At 37.1% G+C, this 24,563-nt stretch overlaps 1 protein-coding gene across 1 annotated transcript; it reads left to right on the top strand.

Moving 5' to 3' along the window:
* The first annotated feature begins 582 nt into the window (after positions 1-582).
* LOC122133904 (protein EURL homolog) lies at positions 583-23,049 on the top strand. Its single transcript, XM_042764566.1, has 4 exons — positions 583-706; positions 18,825-19,322; positions 20,196-20,258; positions 21,151-23,049. Exons 1-4 carry the CDS (start codon positions 583-585, stop codon positions 21,315-21,317), a joined length of 852 nt encoding a protein of 283 aa, XP_042620500.1. The 3' UTR covers positions 21,318-23,049.
* Positions 23,050-24,563: the final 1,514 nt, after the last annotated feature.

Raw genomic sequence — 24,563 nt, 5'->3', positions numbered from 1 at the left:
CCCCCTCCACAGTCCTCTTCCGCCTTTCACGTGGCTGCGGACACCTGCCAGGCCACACCAGCACTTCAAGGCTCCTTGTGAAAAAAAAACTTGTGTGCCGCGGCTTCCCCCCCCCTGGATTGCAAGCCAACAGCTCATAGCGGACTGCTATATGCTCTCCGCCCACCCATACGCTCGCTAGCACAGAAAGGCGTTCAACCTCGACACTCTACAGTTAACATGCTTCTGGGAGGAGGGTCTCTTGACCCATGAGGAGCAGTTAACCCTGATCTGTGTCTTCGACACCGGCATGTCACCTCTTGCCGCTGAGCAAACGCGCCACTTGCAGCATGGTGCCTCAAAGAGCTTCTCTGACAGAGCTGCTTCCCGACTCCCGCCATACGCTCAAAGGACAGGCGAATGGACTTTATTCACTCCGCCTTCACCTCCGGCTGTAACCCTTGACACGAGGTTGGCTACAAAGATGACATCACCTCGCGTCCTGCCTCAAAAACGTCGTGGTGCCATGGCCGCAGCGCAACACCCGCTGTCTCCGTCCAAAACCCGCTGGAGAACGTACCATTGCCACTACACCTCGGAATCATGAAGCCGGAAGAGTCCACGAATCCCTCTCACCCCAACAAAACTCCAGAGGAGGAAAGTGGTCGTATCTGCGTTGCTGAACTCACCAGCCACAAAAACACATTGACAGCCACAATGGTACCTGGTGATCCCATCGGCACTTTGTTGAGGGTCCTACTGCGGCTTTGAACTCAGGACTCCAGGAACAACCCTTTGCCAATATGCGCATAGACACTTCCTCCCTCCTTTTTTTGCAATTTCTACTACTACATTGTAAAAAAACGGACAGACGCTGGAAAAGAGGGACTTAATGTACAAAAAATATTGTGTTTACTGCGGTAATTCCTCGGTTATGAAAGATTGACATTTTCATTCCAGGGTGTTGGGCTACTTGTTGGACTTTCCCCCTTAATAATGGAGTTAATTTTGTAATTGGAAAGGAATGTATGTATAATGTATATATACTATATACTAGATCGCAATGCGTATTTTGTAGACGAGAGCATGTAGTTATCCCTGGATTTTGTATTAGCTTTCACTTTCTGTGTCATGGATTCATATGCCATGTTTTAGCCCGTGCTGTTGGTGATGTCCGTCTTTGATTATCTCGTTTGCTTCTTCGTCCTTCTTGTTCCCCGAGTGATTTAATGCAATGAAAAGCAAACCCCCAAATTGTTTTAGACCTTCTATGTAGATATTAGAATAAGCACCTTATCAGCACCATAATGTTGCACCTTCACCAAAGCGCTTTTCCTAATTTTAATACACGATGAAAAACGGACAAATTTAAGCTGTTGATGCGTTATGTATTAAAATGGTTCACTCAATAGAGATGGCATTTATAGATTTTGAAGCCATTGGCGTTCCATGGGATACATGCCATTAGTGATGGATAACAGCTCGTGGGTGGCTTTGTATCGCGAAGTGTGTGGCGGGTGCAGGTACTGTGTATCCCCATTCTTCGTGCACCCGGCATGTCCGCCTCAGGACCTTTGGCTCATCCGTGATGACACAGCTTAATCTTTTCACCCCCCTCACGCCTGTTTAAAACCATGCTGCGCCAAGCCGAACGTATGCCCAAGGGTGGATAGATTTCTTTATCTGTTTCCATCCTCATCTGTAAGTAACAGACAGGCCTCAATGCTAGAATATTTGCATAACTGATATATTCTCTCAAGTGTCGTTGTTGTAGATGTGCTCTTCATGTGGAGTTCCTCCTCAAAATAGATCTCTGTACTTGTGGGCTATTGGTAACCATGCATTTATGTGTGAGTTAGCACACTTAACTCACAGCTCAGTAATTTCAAATGCCAACACATTTTTTAGGTGTACTTTGACTTTTTAATTAGTTGATAAAGCTGCCTTTGTACACAAAAATACAGCTCATTTATCCATAGTGTTTGGCACATATTTGCACACTTTTATATTTGATGGAAAATTAAGTGCACACATGTATATGAAGATCTGTCCTCTGTTGTTGCATTTTTGATACTAAAAAATATGTTGAATACTGTTAATGTAACCGCTGTGATATATTGCAGATTTGCTAGTTTCAGCTTTAATTAATCTTCGTTTTTCATAAAACTCCTAAAATTGCGGCCTTTGTTTGAAATTAACTGAATGTATTTGTATAAATGAGATATTCCGAAGAAACTCGACTTGGTTTAAGGTCAGGAAGCCTGAACAACTTCAATTTGAATCACCCTATCACACATGGCCAATCAAAACTCAACAGACAATGCTTACTGTTCATAAGTGGTGACAACACTGTCCACCAGCCTGAATTATATAAGAAGACAGCAGTTGGTGGAGCCTATGATATGGAGCTCTTCACTTTTTTCTTCACACAAAACACACAATGGTAGGTCTTGTATGACCAGGCTGTGAATTGATGATTTTTAAAGCCTGCCAACGCCACAGGCCCACGACCATGCGCAATACACGGGGACTGTACAAACATCTACTCAGCAGATAAGCAGACCAGGCTTGTGGAAAGCAGATGGAGTCACTGAGTTATAAGCTGGTGTCAGACATATGACACACACACTCACAGTTGTACTCAGTTGATTGTCATGAAACGTTACCCTACATTTGACTAGCTCTGCGAACAGGGAAATAACTCAACTACAGTCCTGTTCCCCCCCTCATCTAAATCTGCTACCGTTTGTTGTACAAGATCCAACTGTAGCCATTAAACTGTAACTGAGAATTTTCAGTTGAGAAGGCCAAAGAAATGTCATCAAAGATTTAAGCATGTAGAAAAAGATCAAAATGGTTTAAACAAAGACTTCATTGCTCTTACAAGTGCATTCCACGGGTCATTTATTTCTCTGTTACAACAGCAATAATGAATTCCAATTCAAGTATAACAAGCAAACTGCTTAAAACAAGCTTCTTGAATACTGGGTGTGTTATCCCCCCCTGTTGTCACGGCGTGTAGTATCATCCGGAACCTCGTTGACGTCCTTGCTTATATTAATGGTTGTTTTCCTTTGAGGATGTCGATGTGTCGCCCCCATCCAGACTCTGACTTGATGAGCTGACATTGTTTTCTTTCACGCGTCCTATTACATTGATCAAAGAGGAATCAACTGATGCTATCCCTGTCTCCCTCCATTCCACACTTTATACGCCACCTCCAATCAGGGGGAAAAATGCTCAGCATGTACTCAATGCAACTCCATAGAACATTCGGTTGTCCTATAGGCTTGGCAGTTTATGCATTTTGAAAATTGTTAGAGTGTACCCTGGTGGATTCAGCACTAATAGTGACTGAAGAATGTTATTGTCTCTGTTGAACATCATTGGATTGTACTAAGTTTGAAACTTCAAGGTCGCTTTGCTTTATATAAGCCTCATATGCTGGACGTGACGACTTTGACTGCAAACTACGATTAATCCCTTTTAAAACTGATTTATTGCATAACATGTAGCTTACAAGGTCGGTGATATGTAGGTGCTGCTCTTAACATATTTAATTTTTGACAGAATGAAAACTAGGCTGTTGAACGACAGAAGTACAGCTAGCCTACGTTTTCGGAGACAAACTCTCCCAATTTCAAAGTTGGGAGTTGTGAAAGTTGCGTCTTTCTCCCAGCATTCATTAAGCTTCAACAATCTTGTCACAGACGTTCTTCACCAGTTAGTAAGTCCTCTTTTATTTCAAATTTCGCACCTATTTTAATAGGGCGGTTCCTCCTCTTGTTGGTTCGTTAAAAAAATGATAATAATATACGCTACACATATTTGCACAATCAGCTTCCTGCTGTCACACCCCTTATAACCACACCAGGGTTCCCTTTAATAAAAGCATGCCTATAATTATGAAAGGACGAAGACCTTTTAAAATAAGATATAGTCACTCTGTAAACTCTGCAAGACCATACACTGAACGTGCATCCTGTTCAGTCTGCCAGATTACAGTATACGGATAGTGTATCGTTGAATCATGTGAGTCTAGCAGTAACTGTTTTGCAGTATTCCTTTCTGGCCAGAGGTGGTGCTCACACCCCAGCTCTGTTTATGGCTGCAGGAAGTGGTTACCTTTATTGGTATAAAACCGAAACTGATTCTGTACAACAGCGGAACATCTATGTAGCATTATGTCTACACCAAAAGTCACATGGAAAAAAAGGAAATCTGGAATGAATGAACTACATGAAAAAACAAATACAAATAAATGGACTAACAGACAAATATAGAATGATTGATCTGGCATATTTTGTATTGATGGCTACTTAATTAAATGAGATTAGGGGAGGGGTGGGTGGGAAGTGGATACATGAAAATACAGTATCTCTATATCTTTATCTTTTAAAAGGGCTCTAATTAGAACTAGTTGTATTGTTCAAATGATTTGCACAGAATGATACCATTAACAGGTTCCTTTTCGGTCACATGGGAAAGAGACTGCATGCAGCAGGGATTTATTGGCATGAGCTTTTCACCCACAGGACAGTCTGGTATATGACTATGACATAGATTGCTGTGTGCCAAATGCGAGGCCATGGAAACTGGCACATCATGAAAGCAATGTCAAAGTAGAATCGAGTGAAAATAACTGGGCTATCAGACGAACAGCGGTTTTGATTCGGAATTCTCATAAAGGCACCGTGTTAGCGCTGTTTCTAGTTCACATTTTTCACGTTAATCAAGGTATGAGTAACATCTGATAGACTCGACGGCAAGGTGCAGGACGGGAGAATCGTAAAGCGGTTCAAAGAAGCGAGTCGCGTTGAAGGATGTGGCAGTGGACGAAGGAGACGAGATGAGAGATGCAGACGAGATCGATCGCCCGAGAGAGGAGACTGAGACGGAGCGAGAGCGAGGCAGAGAGGAGAGAGGGATGAGAGAGACGAGAATTCCTGTCTGGAAATTCACGTTGTGCGCAAACTGCTCAAGACGACACGATCGTGTTCTTTCCATTAACGAGAAAACTACATAATGTGGTAAATATAAATTACTAAAAATAGGACTAGAATCGAATAGAATAGAATAGAATATGAATAGAATCGACTAGAATAACAACGTGACCCTACCGAGGAAAATCGGTTTGGGCAATGGTTGGGATGGTGGAAAAATAAATATTTTAAAGTTCTAAGAACAATTATTAAATAGTGAGAAAGTTATATTTTAAGCCAAACTCCGAGATAGCTCGTATATTTGTGGCCACCATAAACAAAATCCGTTCAAAAAAGACGTTTAAAGCATCGGAGCTGGGCAAGAAAAACTGAGCACAAAGTGATCTAAAACTGGCAACTGAGCTTTCTAATCCTCGCTCCGGCTCCCACTTGGCGTTTCTCGCACTACTCTTACATATCTGATTAAATAGCACTATTGTCAGATATTTGAAATTCTGTGCGTTTTTTCTTCTTTTTGTCTTGATTGAGCAGCCACCTCACTCTCAAGTAAAAGCTGTACATAGGTCTATGTTGAGTAATTCGAGGGAGGTAATTAACATAATATCAAAAGATGTGACACAAAAAATGTAACTCCCCTACGGAGCCCCGCACATGACATTCAAGAAAAAATAAATCGTGCGCACGATTTACTAGCTCGTTCCTTCGATTTATTAATCGGCACACGATTACTATTTACGTTCCCTCTATTTGCTAATTTGTTCACTCAGTTTGCTAAATCGTGCGCACAATTTATAAATCGAGGAAACGAAATAATCGTGCACACGATTTAGCCTACAATTTTTTCCTGCCATGCCATGTGCGGGGCTCTGTACTCCCCTCATAAAAGTAATGAATTATACTAAAATGTTACCCTCACCCACCCTCTCTACACGAGTGAGCGTAATGACTAGCCTGTCCACTCTGCTTTGGTGGCCAGCGAGAGCAAAAAATCACAGAACCAATCATAGGCGCGAATACACAGCACGTGATCGAACATGGCGGGATTACTAGAGTGGCTGGACTGGCGTCTGTTATCGCGCTCTTTGTCGCTGCTGTACTTGTAGCTGCTTGCAGTTCGCTTCAATAACAACACCCGCCGCTCTAGCAGCATGGCTTAGTCTAAGTCAGCGATTTCCCTATGTTTCTCTATGGATGTCTCGAATTTCTTTCTGACAACCGTAACGAATAAGGTAATATAAACGTCACGTACGTCTGTTAGGTGTCGTCTGTTATCGAGGAAGTGAGGGATTCAGGGGATTTTTTTATTATTATGAGAAATAGGTCCACAGTAGATAACGGGTAAAACTGTTCTTTTAGCTGGTGGCCGGTCGTTATATCTCAACACAAAATAGGTCTTGAAAACTGGTATTTTAAGTCTTTTGTATCTAATATTGTGTTAATAACGCTTTCGGTCAACATGTATAAATCAAAATGTGTGTTTTTTAAGTAGTGAAAACCTCAAGCTTTGGTTGTTGTTATTGTTGTTTGGTTATCTTTAATCTGAGTATGATGCTCTTTCTCACCAAATAATAAAGTTACTTTTATATGTTAAACTGGTATGAAAATCCACCTGAAATATTTTGATAGCTTTTTTGTTGATTGTTTAAATGTCAAATCTAGGCATTGGTCCCAACTTATATGTTGTTTGTCAGTTTAGAGTTAATGTGTAATGTGTTGCGGTTACCTGCAGCAATTGAACAAGTGACATGAATACAAACAACTATTATCACAAATGTTTTTTAAAGTTTAGGACAACATGCACACACAAACCCCTAACATTAAGTAAAATAATCACACTGGCTGTGTCTCATAGACTAGTATGCTGATACCCTAGACAACATTGTGGTGGTCAGGAATCACTTTTTAGCTGACTAGCAGGTTTTGAGGACACAGGACACACTGTCTTGTTCTTTAGGTTATTGTGCAAAGTTGTTTGTTAAAGTGGTTTAAAATAATCAAATGGAGGTCAACATGAGCCAAAACTTGACACAGTTTTCGGACAACTGTTGGAATAAACAAAGAAGAGAAAGAAGTATTTTGGAAGAGCAGATACATTTGTTTCTACAAGTGTTACACAAAGCAAGGGAAAACTACCAGGGAATTTTAAAAGCTTGGGATAAGTCATGTGAGATAATTAAATAATAAAAGTTGTGGAAATGTCTAAAATGATCTTTTTTATTATGTTCTGCTCGAAACATTTTATTTTAATAAATATTACTAAAATGTTTCCCCTACCAAATAAAATAAATTAATTAAAAAAAGCTAGTTGTGGATTTATCTCACAATTCTGACATTTCTTGCAATTATGAAAAAAACACAACAACTTTGCAATTAAAAAAAATATAATAAACTTGCAATTCTGAAAAATAAGTCAGAATTGTGATATGTAAATGTTTGGAATGCTTGTCTGTGCAATTTTGAGTTTTTATATTTTAATTCAGATTTTCAGAATTGTGAGGGGAAAACATTTTAATGAACTTTTATTTTTTTTTAGAAACTTTTCCAAATATATTTTTATATTAGTCTATATTTACTTTTATAAAATGGTATACTCTTACATTTATTTGCATATACACACACAAACACACAATTTTAAATTTTATTTATTACTTTTGAATTTTTCAAAAATGTTTTACCTAATGAAATTAGTTTTGTGCAATAGCAGATAGCGGTTTGCTTATGATTGACAGAGGAGTCATGATTTATCTCCAGAATGTAGCTGAATTTTAGCCACTCAATAGGGTTTATATAAGGCTTGAGCAAAGGTAAATTCGTTTGTAAACACTGGACCCTTTGGCTTCACTGGAATCCAAGTGGGTACCCATTTAAAGAGACTGTTGTAAAACTGGCATAATACAATTGCAGAAGCAACAGCAGCTTTCTAAACAACACCAATTGAGTTCTGTCCCTTGTTAATCTGATTGTGTCTGTGCATGTTTTTTTTTTTTTTTTTTTCCTCTTATTCTTGATATTGCATTATGTTTTATATGGAACGGAAAACCCTACTCTGCATTTCTTGCTTATGTTTAATCTTTTCCTGAGAACTTAATGTTGAATCACACGTTGAATACAAAAGTGAAAATGGTCTGATTGAAAACATGGGTTAAGGGAATCTGGTTGATAGCGATTGATTTTTGTTCCAATAGTTAATTGGATCAATATTAATAGAAACCACAGTGAGAGAATTTATTGAATAACTGTGTTTGTTCTGTTTCAGTTGCAGAAACACCCATGGAGGAAGAGGAGCACTTATTGTGAACATAGGACCTGAATGATGACAACATCTGCAGCAATCTGTAAACTAGACACGGACACAGGAACGCTTTCCCTTTTGCCATGTGTGCTTTGAACTGAGTCATCAGAGGGTAAGAAATATGTCTTTTTTTTTTTTTTTGTCTTTATTTTTTTTTCAGGTAAAAAGTAATGGTTTAAATGGTTCCTCCAGCTTGCCAGTTCTGGGTTCAGATTTTTTAATTATAATCGAGTATACCTCTTTCCTTTCTCTTTCCTTTCCCTCCCCCTCCTCCCATCCATTATCCCCCTCATTCATGTATTAGCAAGCGCTCTGTTCCTCCGCTTCATGGGCTGCACAAAAATATGAACATGGAGCGTTTGAAGTGCCACTTTTGGCATCTAATTAATGCTCAGCTTATTAAGGTAGACTAGAGATTTTCCTTGAGGGGCCTCACTGAAGAGCTCTTTTGTTCTCTGTAGGCTGTCATTTTTTTGCACTAAAACTGTCCCGCAAAGAGAGCACTTAGTATTTTTCAAATGGTGTTATACTCATCATGGCAGAAGTAAAGAGTTTTCTTTCTCTGGAAATCGCATGCCTTTGTCTGGAATTTTCTGTGGGGTTAGTGTCATTTTATGTGATTTTTCAGGTTTCATAGTTTTTGAAGGATTTGCTGCTGAAAAAGGAAGAGTTTTCAATTGTAGATGAGGAGTCTGAGGTTGGGGAGCAGAATTGGACATTATAAGGTAAGGGGAAGGTAAAAATGCAATTCTGTTTAGTGTGGTGTTTTTTGTGTATACAATGTAATTTTATGGTCCCCCTTATAGGTCAGTATTGGATGTTTTTAATATGTTGGACTTATTTGTTTTGCATTATATATTACATTTCCATCATCTAAACACTTAAAGGTTTATTTTTAAAAACACTTATACTTGAATAACACTGAAAATCGAAAAATACTGTAAATGTAATCTTTAGCAAAATGAATATCTATTTTTCATGCTCTGCATTTTTTTTTTATCATTTATTTAGAATATTATGGCCATAGTATAATTGTAGAAAAGGATTCCAGGTTTCACCATATCCTGCTAAGGGAGATATGGTGATGGAAAAAAAATATAACATGGAAGGAAAAGTTATAGTTCGATACTTTTGTAAATTTTTTTTTTTTTAGCAAATTCCAAAGTTTCTCAAGTGAAGGCAAAAGCATTGAAATACCAGTTTTCCTCATCTCTCATCTCTTATTTGTTTTCCCATTACCATGAACATTGTTAGGGGCCCTTTGAATAATTTAGAATAAAACAGCTCCTAATGTAAATATTAGGCAGAATCATAGTATTGATATACATTTTTTCATACTGTAACGTTATGTCGTGATTACTAAATTCACTTTTTTTCAATTTAAAACAAATGAATTTAAGTTTATTTCGAAGTGACACTTATTGGTTTATCAATTGTAACATGAAATAATCTTATAGGTATCAGACAGAATTTTAATATCAGAGTCCATTCTTTATCTGTGGCTTTATTTTTCCTAGCATTGTTTGTTATTTCCTGCCAGGTAAAGACCTGTGTGTTCAATTTGTGGTTGTGTTGGGTCAAAGGCCAATGCAATCTAGGTCAGGTTGTCAAAGCGTGACTATGGAGTCTGTTACATACTGAGAAACCATGCATGAAGACCTCTGCATTTTGTAATGTCAGGTGTTTGTCTGCTGGAAGCCTTGTGAATTGTGTAACACAGTAAGGCATACTAGCATTGTCTCCTGAGGATGTCCACATGGCACTTGAAAAACAAACATCACATCTTTTTTTTTTTATTTCTGTACCGTCCCTTCCTCTATTGATTCTGTTTATTTTTTTTTTGTGCATTCTTCTACTACCTTGACCTTCAAAAAGCCAAAGCTAATTTTCGACGAGCGCACAGTTCAAATGGTTTTTCAATCCAGACTGTCTCAAAAATAAGGGATAATTCACCCCAGGTGTCTGTCTTTTTTTTGCAAGCCTTTTTTTTTTTTTTATCTGCTTGTCTGTGAGACACCTACCTCAGTTTATGAAGCGTCGCGATTTGAGCTAGAGAAGAAAGCATCCATGAATCCCAGTGAAGAGCTGGGTCCGCTCACGAATTTAGACACACTGAAATATTCATGCCTGAGATAGAAGGTTGCCACACTTGAATATTTAACAGAAGAATTGCATGAGATCTGGCCATGCAGCCCACATGTCGCTCAGGCCACCAGCGGCTTGGCTGTAGTAGCCTCTGTCACGAGTGAGTCACCACAGCCCTCAGCCTGAACACCGGAGTGTTGCACAACAGCACTTGTGGCCCTGTGAGGGGGGCATTGACAAGCTCGCTCACAGGTCTTTTTTTCTGCTGATTGGCTGTTGGCCACTGCAGTTTACACTCTCTCTTCCACTAACAAATACACTCCAACCTTGTCGGCGTGGGGTAAACAAGAACTAGGCTGACTGTGGCATGTTTAGACTGAATGCTCAAAAAAAAAAACCTATTGCCCACAGCCTGCGTTCCCTCCAAAAAACATTGTGTCTTTGGAAGTAACTGAAAGTATATAGAACTCGTTCATTCGACACCCAAATATTTTTATTTTAATTTAGTCAAACATAGGTCCATTGCGGCCACCTCCTAGATTTCTTTGGACAGGCTCAACTGGCTGATATGCCCATGCAGGGTGGTTCTGCTTTTCTGTTTTCCTCAAAGCAGTTTCTCTCCCGAGTGCGACGAGAGAGATAGAGAGCGAGAGCGTAAGGAGACTGACAGCGACTGTCATTGTCTGTGCATGCAGGTTGAGAACACACAGGAAGTCAATTGCAGTGTTAAAACTGTCCTCCAGCACCTCACAGAAGCCAAGTGAAATTGTGAAAAATAAAATGAATGCTTCAATGCCGAACCACAATGCACATTTTTTGGGAAATTTTTTTTTTTTTTTACTTCGGGATTGGCTTGTAAAAGGGTAGTGTGTTGTTTCAAAAGGTATCCCTCTTTGTGGATTTTTTTTTCTTCCCCCTTATGTAAAGCAATGATTTTGCTGCAGCCAGTTACTTATTTTAAAACAACACCTGTGATTCATGCGGTCTAGAGCTTGATGGAATAGCTTTGGAAATGTTTTATAGGGCTTCTGTATGTCAGTTGCTTGCTTTGAATTACAGTGACAGGTTTTTGCATGATATGATGATCTGTGTTCCTTGTGTTTGCTTTAGTTTTTAGTTATATTATGTTTTATTACACAATTAGCAAAAGCTCTACTGTGAATGGTAGACAATACCCGTTATTACGCTTTTATGGTCTGATACATACACTATCTTTCAATTCAGCTCAAGTTTATTCGTTAAAGCGCTTTTCACGATGCAAATTGTTACAAAGCAGCTATACAGAAAATTTAAGTTTCTACATTATATTTAGCATTTAAATGACTGGGGTCTGTAAGATTTTTTTCAAAATCTCTTATTCTCATCAAGGCTGCATTTATTTGATTTAATATATATATATATATATATATATATATATATATATATATATAATATATATATATATATATATATATATATATATATATATTAGTATTATTGTGAAATATTACAATTTAAAATAATTTTTTTTTTTTTTTTTTTTTTTTTATTGTGATGGCAAAGCTGAATTTTCAGCATAATTTTTCCAGTCTTAAGTGTCACGATACTTCAGATATCATTCTTAATATGCTGATTTGTTGCTTAAGAAATATTTCTTCTTATTATTGCAGGAGTGTTTCCATGAATAGAAAGTTTAAAAGGACAGCATTTACTTGCAGCCCCCAAATTTTGGTTAATTTTGGCTCATACGTTTAACAGAGGATGATTTGGCTCAGGCAGATGCAGATCTGACAATACATAAAATAATAGAATACAGATAAAATAATATAAAATATTACTTAGTACAGATATATAGAAATGTAGAAATTTCTAATAGCCTCTGGTTCCACCGTTAATGAGATTTGTTTTTCTCACTGGGTCTGTTGTTGGATAATATAGCCCAATTAATCAACAGGCCTCTCCTCAACAAGCTGTTTGATTTAAGGTATCATTTTTGTGTTGTCAAGGCCATTCCATTATTGGTTTTATTTGTTCACACTGTTGTGTTAGACTATGCCCCCTCGTTCTTTCCAATGGCCATGAAAGACCTTGTGGCTGGCTGGTTTCTTGTCTGCCGGACAATTACGCAAGGACTAAACAGTTTCCCCGCAGCAGACACAGCTATCTCCTCAATCCGCTTACGAAGGAGCAGTGGAAGTGTGCGCTTGCGTACTACATCAGGCCGGTGAATGGTGGATAACTGAATAGACCACTGGAGTGCAGCACGAATATAATGCTGAACCCTCAGTGTGCACAACAACTGCTGTGTACTTATGTGCTCGAGAGTTACTATTTTTTTCAGGTGCTCTCATTTATATATTTTGACTATCTGAACTGATGGATGTAATGTCGTACAATAGGTGATCTTTTGATGCCCTGCAGTTGAAGGCCTTCTCTGATAATCAGTGAATTGCATTTGGATGGCTGGATCGAGAGCAAGATTTGGTGACTGTGCTAACCTTGCCCAGCGAGCTTTCCATTTCAGTACAATGCTTCTCCAGGCCTCCAGAATAATGAGGGAGCTTCAAAGCAATATTTCTGTTCCTTTTGAACATGAAGGCATTAGGGGAAAACTCATCCTCATTAGACTAATATTAGGCGTCTCAGTCTGCTGTATTATCTTCATCAGTTGGCCCTCACAGCAGGTTTATTCTAGGATATGCCCCGATGGGAGAGGAAGGTTTTTACACTGCTCTTGTTTGCCTGATGGTGGGGCTAGCTTTCATAAATGAATTTATCACTGTTAAGGTCACTATTGAAAACAAACCTTTGTGTTCTTTGTCTTAAATGAAACCGAAATGAGGTATATTGTAATGCCCGGACTTGTGTTGGTGTTGGGATGCTTAAAAAAGTCACCCCCCGCCAACCCAATTCGGTTTTATTTTTTCCACCACATCAATCTTTGTGTGGTATTATTAATTTTAGATTCCCATTCATTGGTTAAGTTTTTTAAAATTTAAAGCCATTCATTAAGGCCAGGTCTAATAAAATCAAATAAATTAAACTTATGATTTGATATAAGTTTAGCTAAAAACTACTTGTTTTAGGGCCCTATTGGAATACATTGTAATTTCAGTGTTTGTAGCAAGGGATATTATTTACTTTGTTTTTGTCAGTTAGTGGTTGATTGATTCTGTAGAAAGTGGCGTTGATATATAGCCAGCTATATTTCTATTTGGATGTGGGGTGGAGTATGAAGCATGCATCCAGTTTTAAACATGAGGTGCCGGTTTGGGGAATAGCGGGTCAATCTATTACCCCACGCCCCCATTCCAGTATACCACATCAACCACAAACCTGACGTGTGTAAAGGATCCAGGGTCCTTACTGCTAGGAAGGACACAAAGCAGAAATCAGCACACAAGTTGTTTTAATTTAAAGGGCACCTAGTATCGCAAAATCACAAACTTTTACATGGTGTTTAGACATAAATGTGTGTGGAAGTGTGTGAGCCACAACCCCCCCCTACACTGATTAAAAATCCACCCACTACCTAATTTTTTTAATCCTCATTAAACACTAAGTCAGTTCTCACTGGGCCTGCACGGTTTGATTCTCACGCAGTGTGACGTCACTATTGCATAGGCTGGGTCATGGGGGTTGATTGACAAAAGCCCTGCATTGCTATAGTTTCTGCCCCTCAGACGAAAGTAGTACATAGGCTACGCTGTCCGGGGTTGCCAAGCGTGCACGGTTTTCCTGCAGAATTGGGGCTACTTTTACACTGCTTGCCCGCGGGATGTTTTTTATGTCCACGGGTTGATGAAGCGACGGTGTGGGAATATGTTGGCAGCTCATTTGCATTTTAAAGCCATACACTGCGGAATAGCTGTTTTTTAGACAGACCCCAAAAATGACATTTTTCAGGTGTTAAATAAGAGGATTTGTTGGGTATTTTGGGCTGAAACTTCGCAGACACATTTTGAGGACACCCAAGACCAATATTACATCTTGCATAATATGTGCCCTTTAACCTGCATGAGACAGGAAGAACAGGCTGATTCAGTAGCTGAATCATTTCATTTATAGAATTGAAACATTTTTCAGTATATGACCATCAGATTGAGAACACATTATTATCCTTGGAAATAATGAACAAGAACAAATTGTGCGTTAAAATCATGGTGTACTTGGTGTACATCTCAATGAGATGCTCTCAATTTGCTTGAAGGTTATTTATGACGTAATTGAATTTTCTGTTTATCTAAAGTGGGAAATAACAGCGAGTGGAATGATGATTTAATGGAATGATGAAAAGTCAAATGACACAGATTGCACTTGATAAGATTACGTTTCCATGACAGCGACCCCCCACTTTCACCCCTGGCAAATCGACGCTAATCTCTGTGGTGCTGTTTTTCACCACAAGTAGTAACATGGATTACAGGGCTTCTTTTCTTTTCTCATTTCAATCTCTGTTCTTGTGTCCTTACCGAGGCCACTTACTTGTTGCTGAGGCCAGAGTGTTACACAATAAGCCCCATATGAGTATTTCATCACTGCAGTGTTTGATTCAGAACAGTGCTTCCTCTGCTTTCAGACATGAGCTAGAAATGGTAATCAGTTATTTGCAAGCTGACAACAGATTTCGGTTTGGACGAAAACTTTTTCAAAAACTTTTTATGGAGCCTTGGAACACAGGTTCTGATGATGACAGAGAGAAAATGAAATGTGAGGGGAGAAAGTTGCATTTAAAATCTCTCTATGTGTCAGTCACACACTTTTTTCAGGTTTTGTGTTTGTTGGCTCTTGGTATCCAGAAGCGGTTATTTGAGTTTCGGAGGTCATATTGGCTGATGATTATTCCTGGGAGGCATTGCAAAAGAAAAGAAGAAAAGTGTAGTTAAAATGCTCCAAACTCTTAAGTGCAACACATTTCACAGTGTGCTTTCCTGTTATTCAGACTTTGCTGTAAAAGTGCAGGAAATTGGTTTATTATCAGATGGTGAATGAATTTGGCTTTTGCCTTCTATCAGCTGCTTTGGTTAAGAAAAGCACAGTGAGTCAGCGCAAGCTACCACGAAAAAAGCAGATACACCAAGGATGTCTTGAACTTAGTGTGTAAATTGTGGGCAGACGTTACTGGAAACAAGCTATGATGTATGTGGGTGGAGGGCTTCTCATTTCACAATAACCTTGAAGCTATCTGAAAAGAAAAAAAAAAACCCAACCAGTGCGACTAAGCGCTGTTTAATTGCTGCTTCATATCGGATGTGGTTCTTTAAAAGAAAAATCGTTTCATTTACTCACCCTCAGTGGCGTTCTAAACTTGTGTGGAATTTCTTTTTTAACACAGTACAGTAAATCAACATACAGTAAAATTCAGTAAGCTCCAAAACTACACTGACCGTTATTGAATTTCATTGTATGGAATATTAAGACATTTTGAAGAAAATGTCTAATTTTTTTTTTTTTAAGGAGGAGAGAGAGGTGTGCAGGCAATTCTGTTGCATGATCTTGATTGCTGTTCGCTCCATTAGCACACTTGAACATTTAGATTAAGAACTAAATCATTCTGCAACCCATTACAAATGTGTGCACAATTTGCACATGTTTTGAATGTTGATGTTAATTACATTTTATGAGTGGCTTTGGAAGTCGGCAGGGATGTTTCAGAGATGAAAAAAACGTGACTTATATTTAAGAAAGATGTTCAGCGCTGTTACAAGATTTATGTATAATGAGGGGTTCGCTGCATTGTTAGAGGAATATGTCTTGTGGTTTTAGTACTGAGCCGCTGTAATGGAGCAGCTCTAATGTGTCTATTAAATTAAAGATAAATTATGATAGAGTGTTGGGGAGAGGGGTAGTTCTTTATTTTTTTCCATCGCTTTCCTTCACTTTTAATTATCTTGTGAATACCGGTGGGCATTTTACTTTCACTTAATTAATTAAAATTAGCGGTAATTCAGTGTCAATTGCTTGAATGCACAACAACAAAAACAGTACCACGTAGGCGGGGGGGGGGGGACAAACTCACTATATTAAACATAGAACTTTTATTAACAAAACAAAAATACACCATGCTATAGGCCGGAATCCTAAATAAAATAACAAATAACTTACACAAAGTTAAAATATAAAAAAACTAAAAACCAAATAATTAAGAAACATAGAATGGTTATTAGGAAAATGAAATAAGAAACCTTGGAGGCACAGCATACACCTGAATGTGTACAATAAAATAAATAAATTACACAAAGTTAAAATAATGTAAAAACAGCAAAACACAGTGAAGAAGAAAGTTAGTTATAAAGTTGGAACAACTGAATTTAAACTCAATTGTAAATATGGCATGGCAGAATTTTCAGCGTTTTTCCTTTCAAGAGCAAATAAGTATCTCTCTCTCTCTCTCTCTCTCTCCCACGTCTCGTCTCCTACTCTATCTTATCTCTCTCTCTCTCTCTTCTCTCTCTCCTCTCTCTCTCTCTCCCTCTCTCTCTCTCTCTCTCTCCTCTCTCTCTCTCTCTTCTCTCTTTCCTGCGTGCTCTCTCTCTCTGTCTCTGTCTCTGTCTCTGTCTTTATCGCTATCTCTTATCCTCTATCTCGCTGTCTTCTATCTCTGTCTCTCTCTAGCTCTATCTCTCTCTCTATCCCACAACAGTGACTGCTCTGCTGCTGCTGTGTGACATGATTAGATTATAACTCAAAACATGTCTGAACAAAATGGAGCTCTGGCATATAAAAAGGCACATCCTAAAACAAAACCAACACACACAGGCGCCCACGCAGCACTCATTCTGTGCCTGGGTGGTTTATTTGTTCTTGCCTACTTGAGTTACAGGCAGAGATGTGATTTTACTCTGCTTAACAAGGATCTAAGACAGGAAACGATGCTTTCATGTGCTGATTTGCCTCAGAGATGGTGTGATTTATAGTTGCAACTTTTTAAAGCTTGTTGGCTGAAGGTCCAATTAAGGATAGGAAGCTGATTTTGGATCAGATTAAATTTGTAGGGGAGAGGGGGTTACGGATGGGTCACTCTGTATTTATATAGACTATATTTAGAAACTGCCCATGATATACCACTGAAGAATAAAATGTTTGACCATTTTTAGCATTTAAAAGTACATTTTATACATATAATCACTTATTGCAGGTAAAATTTATTTTGTCAAAGCAAATTTATCCAAGTCTAAAAATATTGGTGCCAGTGTGTACACTACCGTTCAGAAGTTTGGGGTCAGTAAGATAATATTACAGAATATTGTTTCAAAATAAATGCGGTTCTTTTGAATTTTCTACTCCTCAAAGAATCCTGAGAGAAAAAAAATATTAAGCAGCACAACTGTGACATTAATAATAATGACAACGCTAAATCAGCATATTAGAATGATTTCTAAAGGGTCATGTAACACTGGAGTAATGGTTGTGGAAAATATTGCTTTACCATCACAAGAACAAATTACATTTTAAAAATATATTGAAATCAACAAGAACCGTTGTTTTAAATTGTAATAATATTTCACAATATTATATACTGTCCTAAAAAATCAGAACTCAACCACAAAGTATATAAAATATGTAAATGTAAATTAATTGGCTGATTATCAGTCTTCAAATATTGCAATAAAACCATTTTTTCAAAATTGTAGCTGTGGAATATAATGACAGATTTGTCAGGCTTAAGCTGTGTCAGTGGGTTCCACTAATAGTGAGAGTGATGAAAAGATATGAATTGTTAAAAATTACATTTTATAAAAGGTTCAATTATTTCACTATATTGAAATATTCTGAAATTTTAAACCTTTTACTATGCTAGATTATGAAAATGTGACTAATGCACAGCAAAGTAATAATTGGAATCTGCATTATTAAATAGAATTTTTCTCATTTATGTTCCTTTTTATTAAAGATGTAGATCTTTCACATATTACTCTATAATTCACCTAACCCCTCAGCATGCCCCACATTAGGGCTAAGCGGTGTCCTTCTCATTTTACTTAATAACAGACATCCTGAAATATATTTAGGTGTATTAATTTTACCGGCCTCATTTCTCCTTGCCTAAAGGATGAAGTAAAATGTAGCACACTCACTCTCACCTAACCGACAGTATGAATATTCTTTCTCTTATTTCTTTGCTTTCATTTGTTTCTCATGATTCTTTAAATATTTGAGCAGTGTCTGAGCTTTCCTCATTTTTCATATTCTAGAAGCTGTTAAGAGCTTTCACTTGAAATAAATTTGAGATTTGGAAATTGAATGTGTTTTATGTAATCTTTTAGATGATAGATTTATTTAGGCCACTCAGTTGAATCTGCATAGTTTTGTGGTTGTACTGAGCCATTATTTATGTCTTTGGGTCTCACACACAGCTGCAAAACAAATAAATAATCACAGTTTTTATAATACAAACCATTCATATGCAATGTCACATCACAAAGAATAAAAAACATGACCATTTGCTACTTGACCTTTGACCTTGCATTTGATTGTACTTTTGGCTCATAACAAACAGTAAATTGCAAATATCAAAGCGTCTACTCCTTTGTGTTTTATACCAGGTGTATCCAGTGCCACCCTGCTGCACTCCAAATCTCTACGTGGGCATAGAGACTGCTTTGAAAAGTACCATCTCATCGCCAACCAGAAGCTCTCCCGCGCCAAGGCCTCCCACAGCACATATGAGGGCGTGAAGCGGGCTCTGAGCCAGCGAATCAACCGCATTGTTCAGTACGCCCAGAACAGAGACTCCGTAACTGCTGAGACACCTGGGCGCTGGGGGGCCCAAACAGATCTGTGTCACACTCAGCAGGGCGGCAGGAAGCTCGTGCCCCAGTCCGATGCCCAAGTTCCCCGTTACGCCCCACGATGGGCAGAGGAGGTGTCGATGGCGGAGTCAGAGTATGGGAAAACCATGCTGGACTGCCATTCTGCAGAGAAGCTTGGTCTCGGCCTGCTGCAGGGCTCACGCCAGGGACTGTGGGCTGGAGAGAGACACCACCCACAAGAACAGCAGAACCGAGAGCAAAGGAGACACACGGGACACAGGCGAGAAGAGCGTGAGTATTCATGATATACATTAGCATTCAAAAGTATGGGGTCAATATCATTTTTTATTTAATTCTTTTCAGAAATGTATGTTTTTATTCAGCAAGGAGGCATTAAAATGATTGAACATGACACTAAAGACATTTATAATGTTGCAAAAGATTTTTATTTCAAATAATTTCTGTTCTTTTAAAAATTTCTATTCACTAAGAATCCTGAAAAAAATCCATTTCGCTGATCACAAGCATCATGTGACTGGAGTAACGGCTGCTGAAAATTCAGCTTTGCATCACAGGAATAAATTACATTTAATAATTAAAATAAAAAGCAGTTATTTTAAGTTGTAGTAATATTTCACAATGTTACGCTTTTTACTGTATTTTTGAAATAAAATGAAGAACTTTGTGAGCATAAGAGTCTTTCTTTATAAAACATTTAATAAATCTTACTGACCCCTAACTTTTAAATGGTGATATTTGCTTTGATTTTGTTAGTATTATCTCTGTGTAATTCCCACAGTAATATCTTAGACAAAGAGAAGGATGAAAATCGATATCCTCACCATTAGGGTTTTATCTGGTGCTTTGTATCTCTGCATCTTTCCTGTCAATATATTCCACAAAGCACCAATAAAGGGTTGAGGTTACAATCTAGACTTTGATTTCTCTCGCAGTGCTTCAGTGTCTGTCTCCTTATCTCACCCAATGAAATGTCTTCTGTTAAAAACAGATGTGTCATCAGGGTCTCAAGGCCTGTTATGAAGGCATCATCTTTCAGCTGTGAAAGGAGATGTGTTTGTCAGTTTTCACTTTATTGAAAAGGATGGCTAGAGAATGATTTTCATACCCACTTTATGGCAGTGTTTGTTTGTCTCTCTCTTTCAGTGGTGAGGATGAGTGTGGAGGAGCTTCACCAGCTGAACGAGCAGCTACTGCTACAGATACAAAGTGAGTCTCATCTTCAAACTTTTCACCAGATGATAGGGAAGGTATTGCTGTATTTAAGTTTTGGGTGTAATATTCATTTTTAAAAGGACACATTCTGGGGGAAAGAGGGACTTAATATTATTGGACAATTTTTTTTTTTTGTTTTTTATTTAAATAAATAAATAAAAAATTATGTGGTAGATAACTTTAATCTCAGTAAAGATATAGAATACCCCCAACACATGAATGAAAAAGTTTTTAACTCATTTTAATATTTATTTTTACATTTAATTATTTACGTTTCATTATTTATTTATATTTACATTTTATTATTTCTATATATATATATACATTTTATTATTTACTTTTATTCATTTAATAATTTTTAGATTATACTATTTTATTATTTAATTTTTTTTTTATTATATTATTATATTTTACCAAAAAAAAAATCAGTTTACATTATTTAATTGAATGGGATTAAATGTTATGTCTTTTTTTCCTTCACAAAGATAATTTGCAGTAATATTATACAAGATATTCCATAAATTAATCAAAACATTTTTTCTGGAAAATGATGGCATACATATTACTGTTTGGTGTGTGATTCTCATCTCATTCTTACTGATGCCAACAAGTCTTGACACTTTGATAAAACTTCGATCCATATCAGCCAGTTAAATTATTTTACCTATCTGACAAGATATTTCACAACCAAATGTCAAGTTTGTGAGGTATAAAAAATGCATGTGTACATTATAAATAATGTGAGGTATAAAAATGCGCAACAGATCTATGCTTTGGCCAGCTGGCCATCCTCATGTTGAGCTCTACTTATGCATATCTCACGGTTCTTATGTAGGTTATCATTATTCTTGTGTACTAACGCACAGGCTCTGTGTTTGTGTCTCAGATGTGTTTGAGGAGCTGTCTGTAGCTGCGCAGGAGAAGGACTCTCTTTCTTCAGAGCTGCATGTACGGCACATAGCCATCGAGCAGCTCTTTAAAAACTGCGCCAAGCTGCCGTGGCTCCAGATCGGGCGGGCGGGGGTCAAAGCTGGCAACAACCCAGTGGAATGAGTGCTTCTCGGTACAACAGAGTCCCTCAAAGACCAAACAGGAAAGCGCAGCTCCAAGCAGACTCTCACGGAAGCTCAGAGCTCAAACGGACCGGAAACGCACAACACTGTGCTAATGAGTTTAAGGTCACCTCGCTCTAAAAGGTGGCATCTGAATTGACTTTTTGCAGACCTGTCCAAAGTGTTTCTATGCAGAATGAGGTGTTTTTAAAACTTTACAATTTTATTTTCTTTTTTTATTGCATTCATTATATGTTCATCTTCATATCACTGTTTACTCTTTACACTTGATCATTTAGGGTGCTTAATAGACTTGGATGGGTCTGACAGTGTTCCTCCTGCATGTTACGTTCAGTGTTTGTTTTTGGTTTTGGTGTGGTGTCTGTTGCTTAGTTAACAGTTTTCCCTCCCTCTGCTCATTGCATTAATGACTGTAGTTGTCCCATTACTCTAAGGCACATTTCTCCTGTTGTTCTGAAGTTCAGCACAAATGCTTTAGTGGAAGTTTACATGTCTTTTGTTATTTCACTCTTAAAACTGTGTTCTGACATTTCATAGGTGCTTTCCCCACCCCCATCACGACATTTCACGGGTTATGATTAAGAAAATAGCAGTTTGGACATTGAAGTTTCAGCTGGTATAGTTTGGTCTTTCACAAGTGTTAAGCACAGGCCTAATTTTGATTTAGGCTTAACTCGGTGCTGGGATTAATATTGGAGTGATAGAAATGCTCAACCAAAGCCTTTGTTACCACATGGTAACAACTATTTCAGTATTTATTTTATGGCAATTATTAGCTTGTTACAAATATTTTAAACCTTTGGTTTTAATTTCTGTAGTTTTTAGAGGTTGTTTTCTTGTGCTATTATAGTGTTTAGGGTCCATGCATAAACTGAAAGAATAGTCAGGGGAAAGTGAGCCTTTACTCTGCTGCCTTGATTTCAGATCAGACTGTGTTGCCACCTGCTGGTCACTCAGAGAATCCTGTCCACTTGCTGCCCTGATGTGTGCATGGTGAAGTCTATTATCTTTAGAATCTTAAAATAAAAAATAAATGCATACTTCAACGTTGTTTTAAGAAATTAGCTAGGTATTTTGAATTCTCTTTATAAGAGCTACATATTCGACTGACCCCTCTGGGGTTTCTAAGGATATTTTATTTTGTATGAATGTATTCTGTCATTTTGGTTATGCTCTGAGAGGTCACGTCCGCAAACTGTCTCTGTGAGTAGTGATGGATAAATTGTCGAAAAGAAGCAATATGTGTCTGAAGTGTTTGCTTTTTGTAAAAATGTTTTCATGTTTTCATCTTTTTTAAGGTTCACTCTGTGATTTGGCATACAGGAGGTTGGAGTTGGTTAAATAATGAAGCACACTGCCCAAATGTTTGTTTGCTGTGGAAATACTGAATGAACTACATGAGTTGGACGAGTTTCATGTTTGTCTCGAGTGTGTTGCATATGTAGGCCATGTGTTTAAATGTTAACTTGAATATGTTAGTGTTATTGGATGTTTTATTCTTTTTCTCTCATGTTTATGCAATGCTTGTCTTATTATCCCCCCTTATCATAGATTGAGTTAGTTTTTTGTTCTCTCCAGTGGCCTGTGTTATGTGACTTTCAAGTGGTTTATGCAATACTGTTTGTTAGTGGATCTTCACATCGGTTTAGAAGATTTGAATTGATGTGCACATTTTCATTTTAGGGAATAAATAAAAATATTTTTCCTAAAAACTTTGGTTCTTTTCATTTCATTTACTGGTTCACTGATTAGATTGTATTTTAAAAACAGTTTGGACTGGGGGGAGGAGGGGGGGGGGGGGGCGTTTTACAAATTGTTTGCTGGAAAACTGAAAAGATAAAAGTGTTACCCTTTTATTTAAGGTGACATTGTAACTAATTACACATTTATGCACTTATTATAAGGCTACGGTTAGTGTTAGGGTTTGGTTTAGGATTGGTTGTAATTATGCATAATTTACTGTTATAATAGTAAGTACATGTAATGCGTAAGTGTTACTACCAATACAAGTCTAAATCACATACCAATATTTTGCTTGACACAACCATGTAGTCATTATTTGAAAGACAAAATATATACACAAATACACTGCAAAAAACAATTCAGTTTAAGCTAAAACATAAGAGGTTGCCTTTGTATTTATAGGCCCCTTTTTTATTCATTCTCCACTAAAATCTTCTCTTGCTTCTCAGTCTCTAATGATAATCGTGTTTTTTTTTTTCTTTCTTTTTTTTTTCTTTATGCTTCCTATTTTTTATTTGTATTCTTATTTATATTCTATTGGTAACTTCCACTAGAAGCAATGCACAGAAAATACTGTCAATATTATAACCACATGTAAAATATATATACAGTACAGGTCAAAAGTTTGGAAACATTACTATTTTTAATGTTTTTGAAAGAAGTTTCTTCTGCTCATCAAGCCTGCATTTATTTTGATCAAAAAATACAGAAAAAAAATGTAATATTGTGATATATTATTACAATTTAAAATAATTGTTTTTAAATTTATTATACTTTAAATTATCATTTATTTCTGTGATGCAAAGCTGAATTATTAGGATCATTATCACATGATCCTTTAAAAATCATTCTAATAAGATGATTCATTATCAAAGTTGGAAACAGTTCTGCTGCTTAATATTTTTTCAGAACATGTGATACTTTTTTAGGATACTTTGATGAATAAAAAGTAAAAAAAAAAAAAAGAAGCTATGTTTTTAAAATATAAATATTTTGTAATATCAATATACACTACTGGTCAGTAATTTGGGGTCAGTAATTTTTTTCTTTCTTTTTTTTTTAAATAAAATCAATACTTTTATTCAGCAAGGATGTGTTAAATTGATAAAAAGTGATAGTAAAGAAAAATATATTATTAGAATATATATTATTAGACATTTTTTTTTATTTTGAATAAATGCAGTTCTTTTTAACCTTTTATTCATCAAATATATTAGACAGCAGAACTGTTTCCAACACTCATAATAAATCAGAATATTAGAATGATTTCTAAATGATCATGTGATAGACTGGATGTTACATGTGACACTGAAGGCTGGAGTAATGATGCTGAAAATTCAGCTTTGCATCACAGGAATAAATTATTTTTTTTTAAAGTATATTCAAATAGAAAACTATTATTTTTGTTGTAATTAATATTTCACAATATAACTGCACTGTTTTTTTCTGTATTTTTGATCAAATAAATGCAGGCTTGATGAGC

Source organism: Cyprinus carpio, chromosome A10, assembly GCF_018340385.1.
Source record: "Cyprinus carpio isolate SPL01 chromosome A10, ASM1834038v1, whole genome shotgun sequence".
Lineage (NCBI taxonomy): Eukaryota > Metazoa > Chordata > Actinopteri > Cypriniformes > Cyprinidae > Cyprinus > Cyprinus carpio.
Note: the sequence above shows the minus strand (reverse complement) of the source record. Positions and strands in the feature narration are given on the sequence as shown.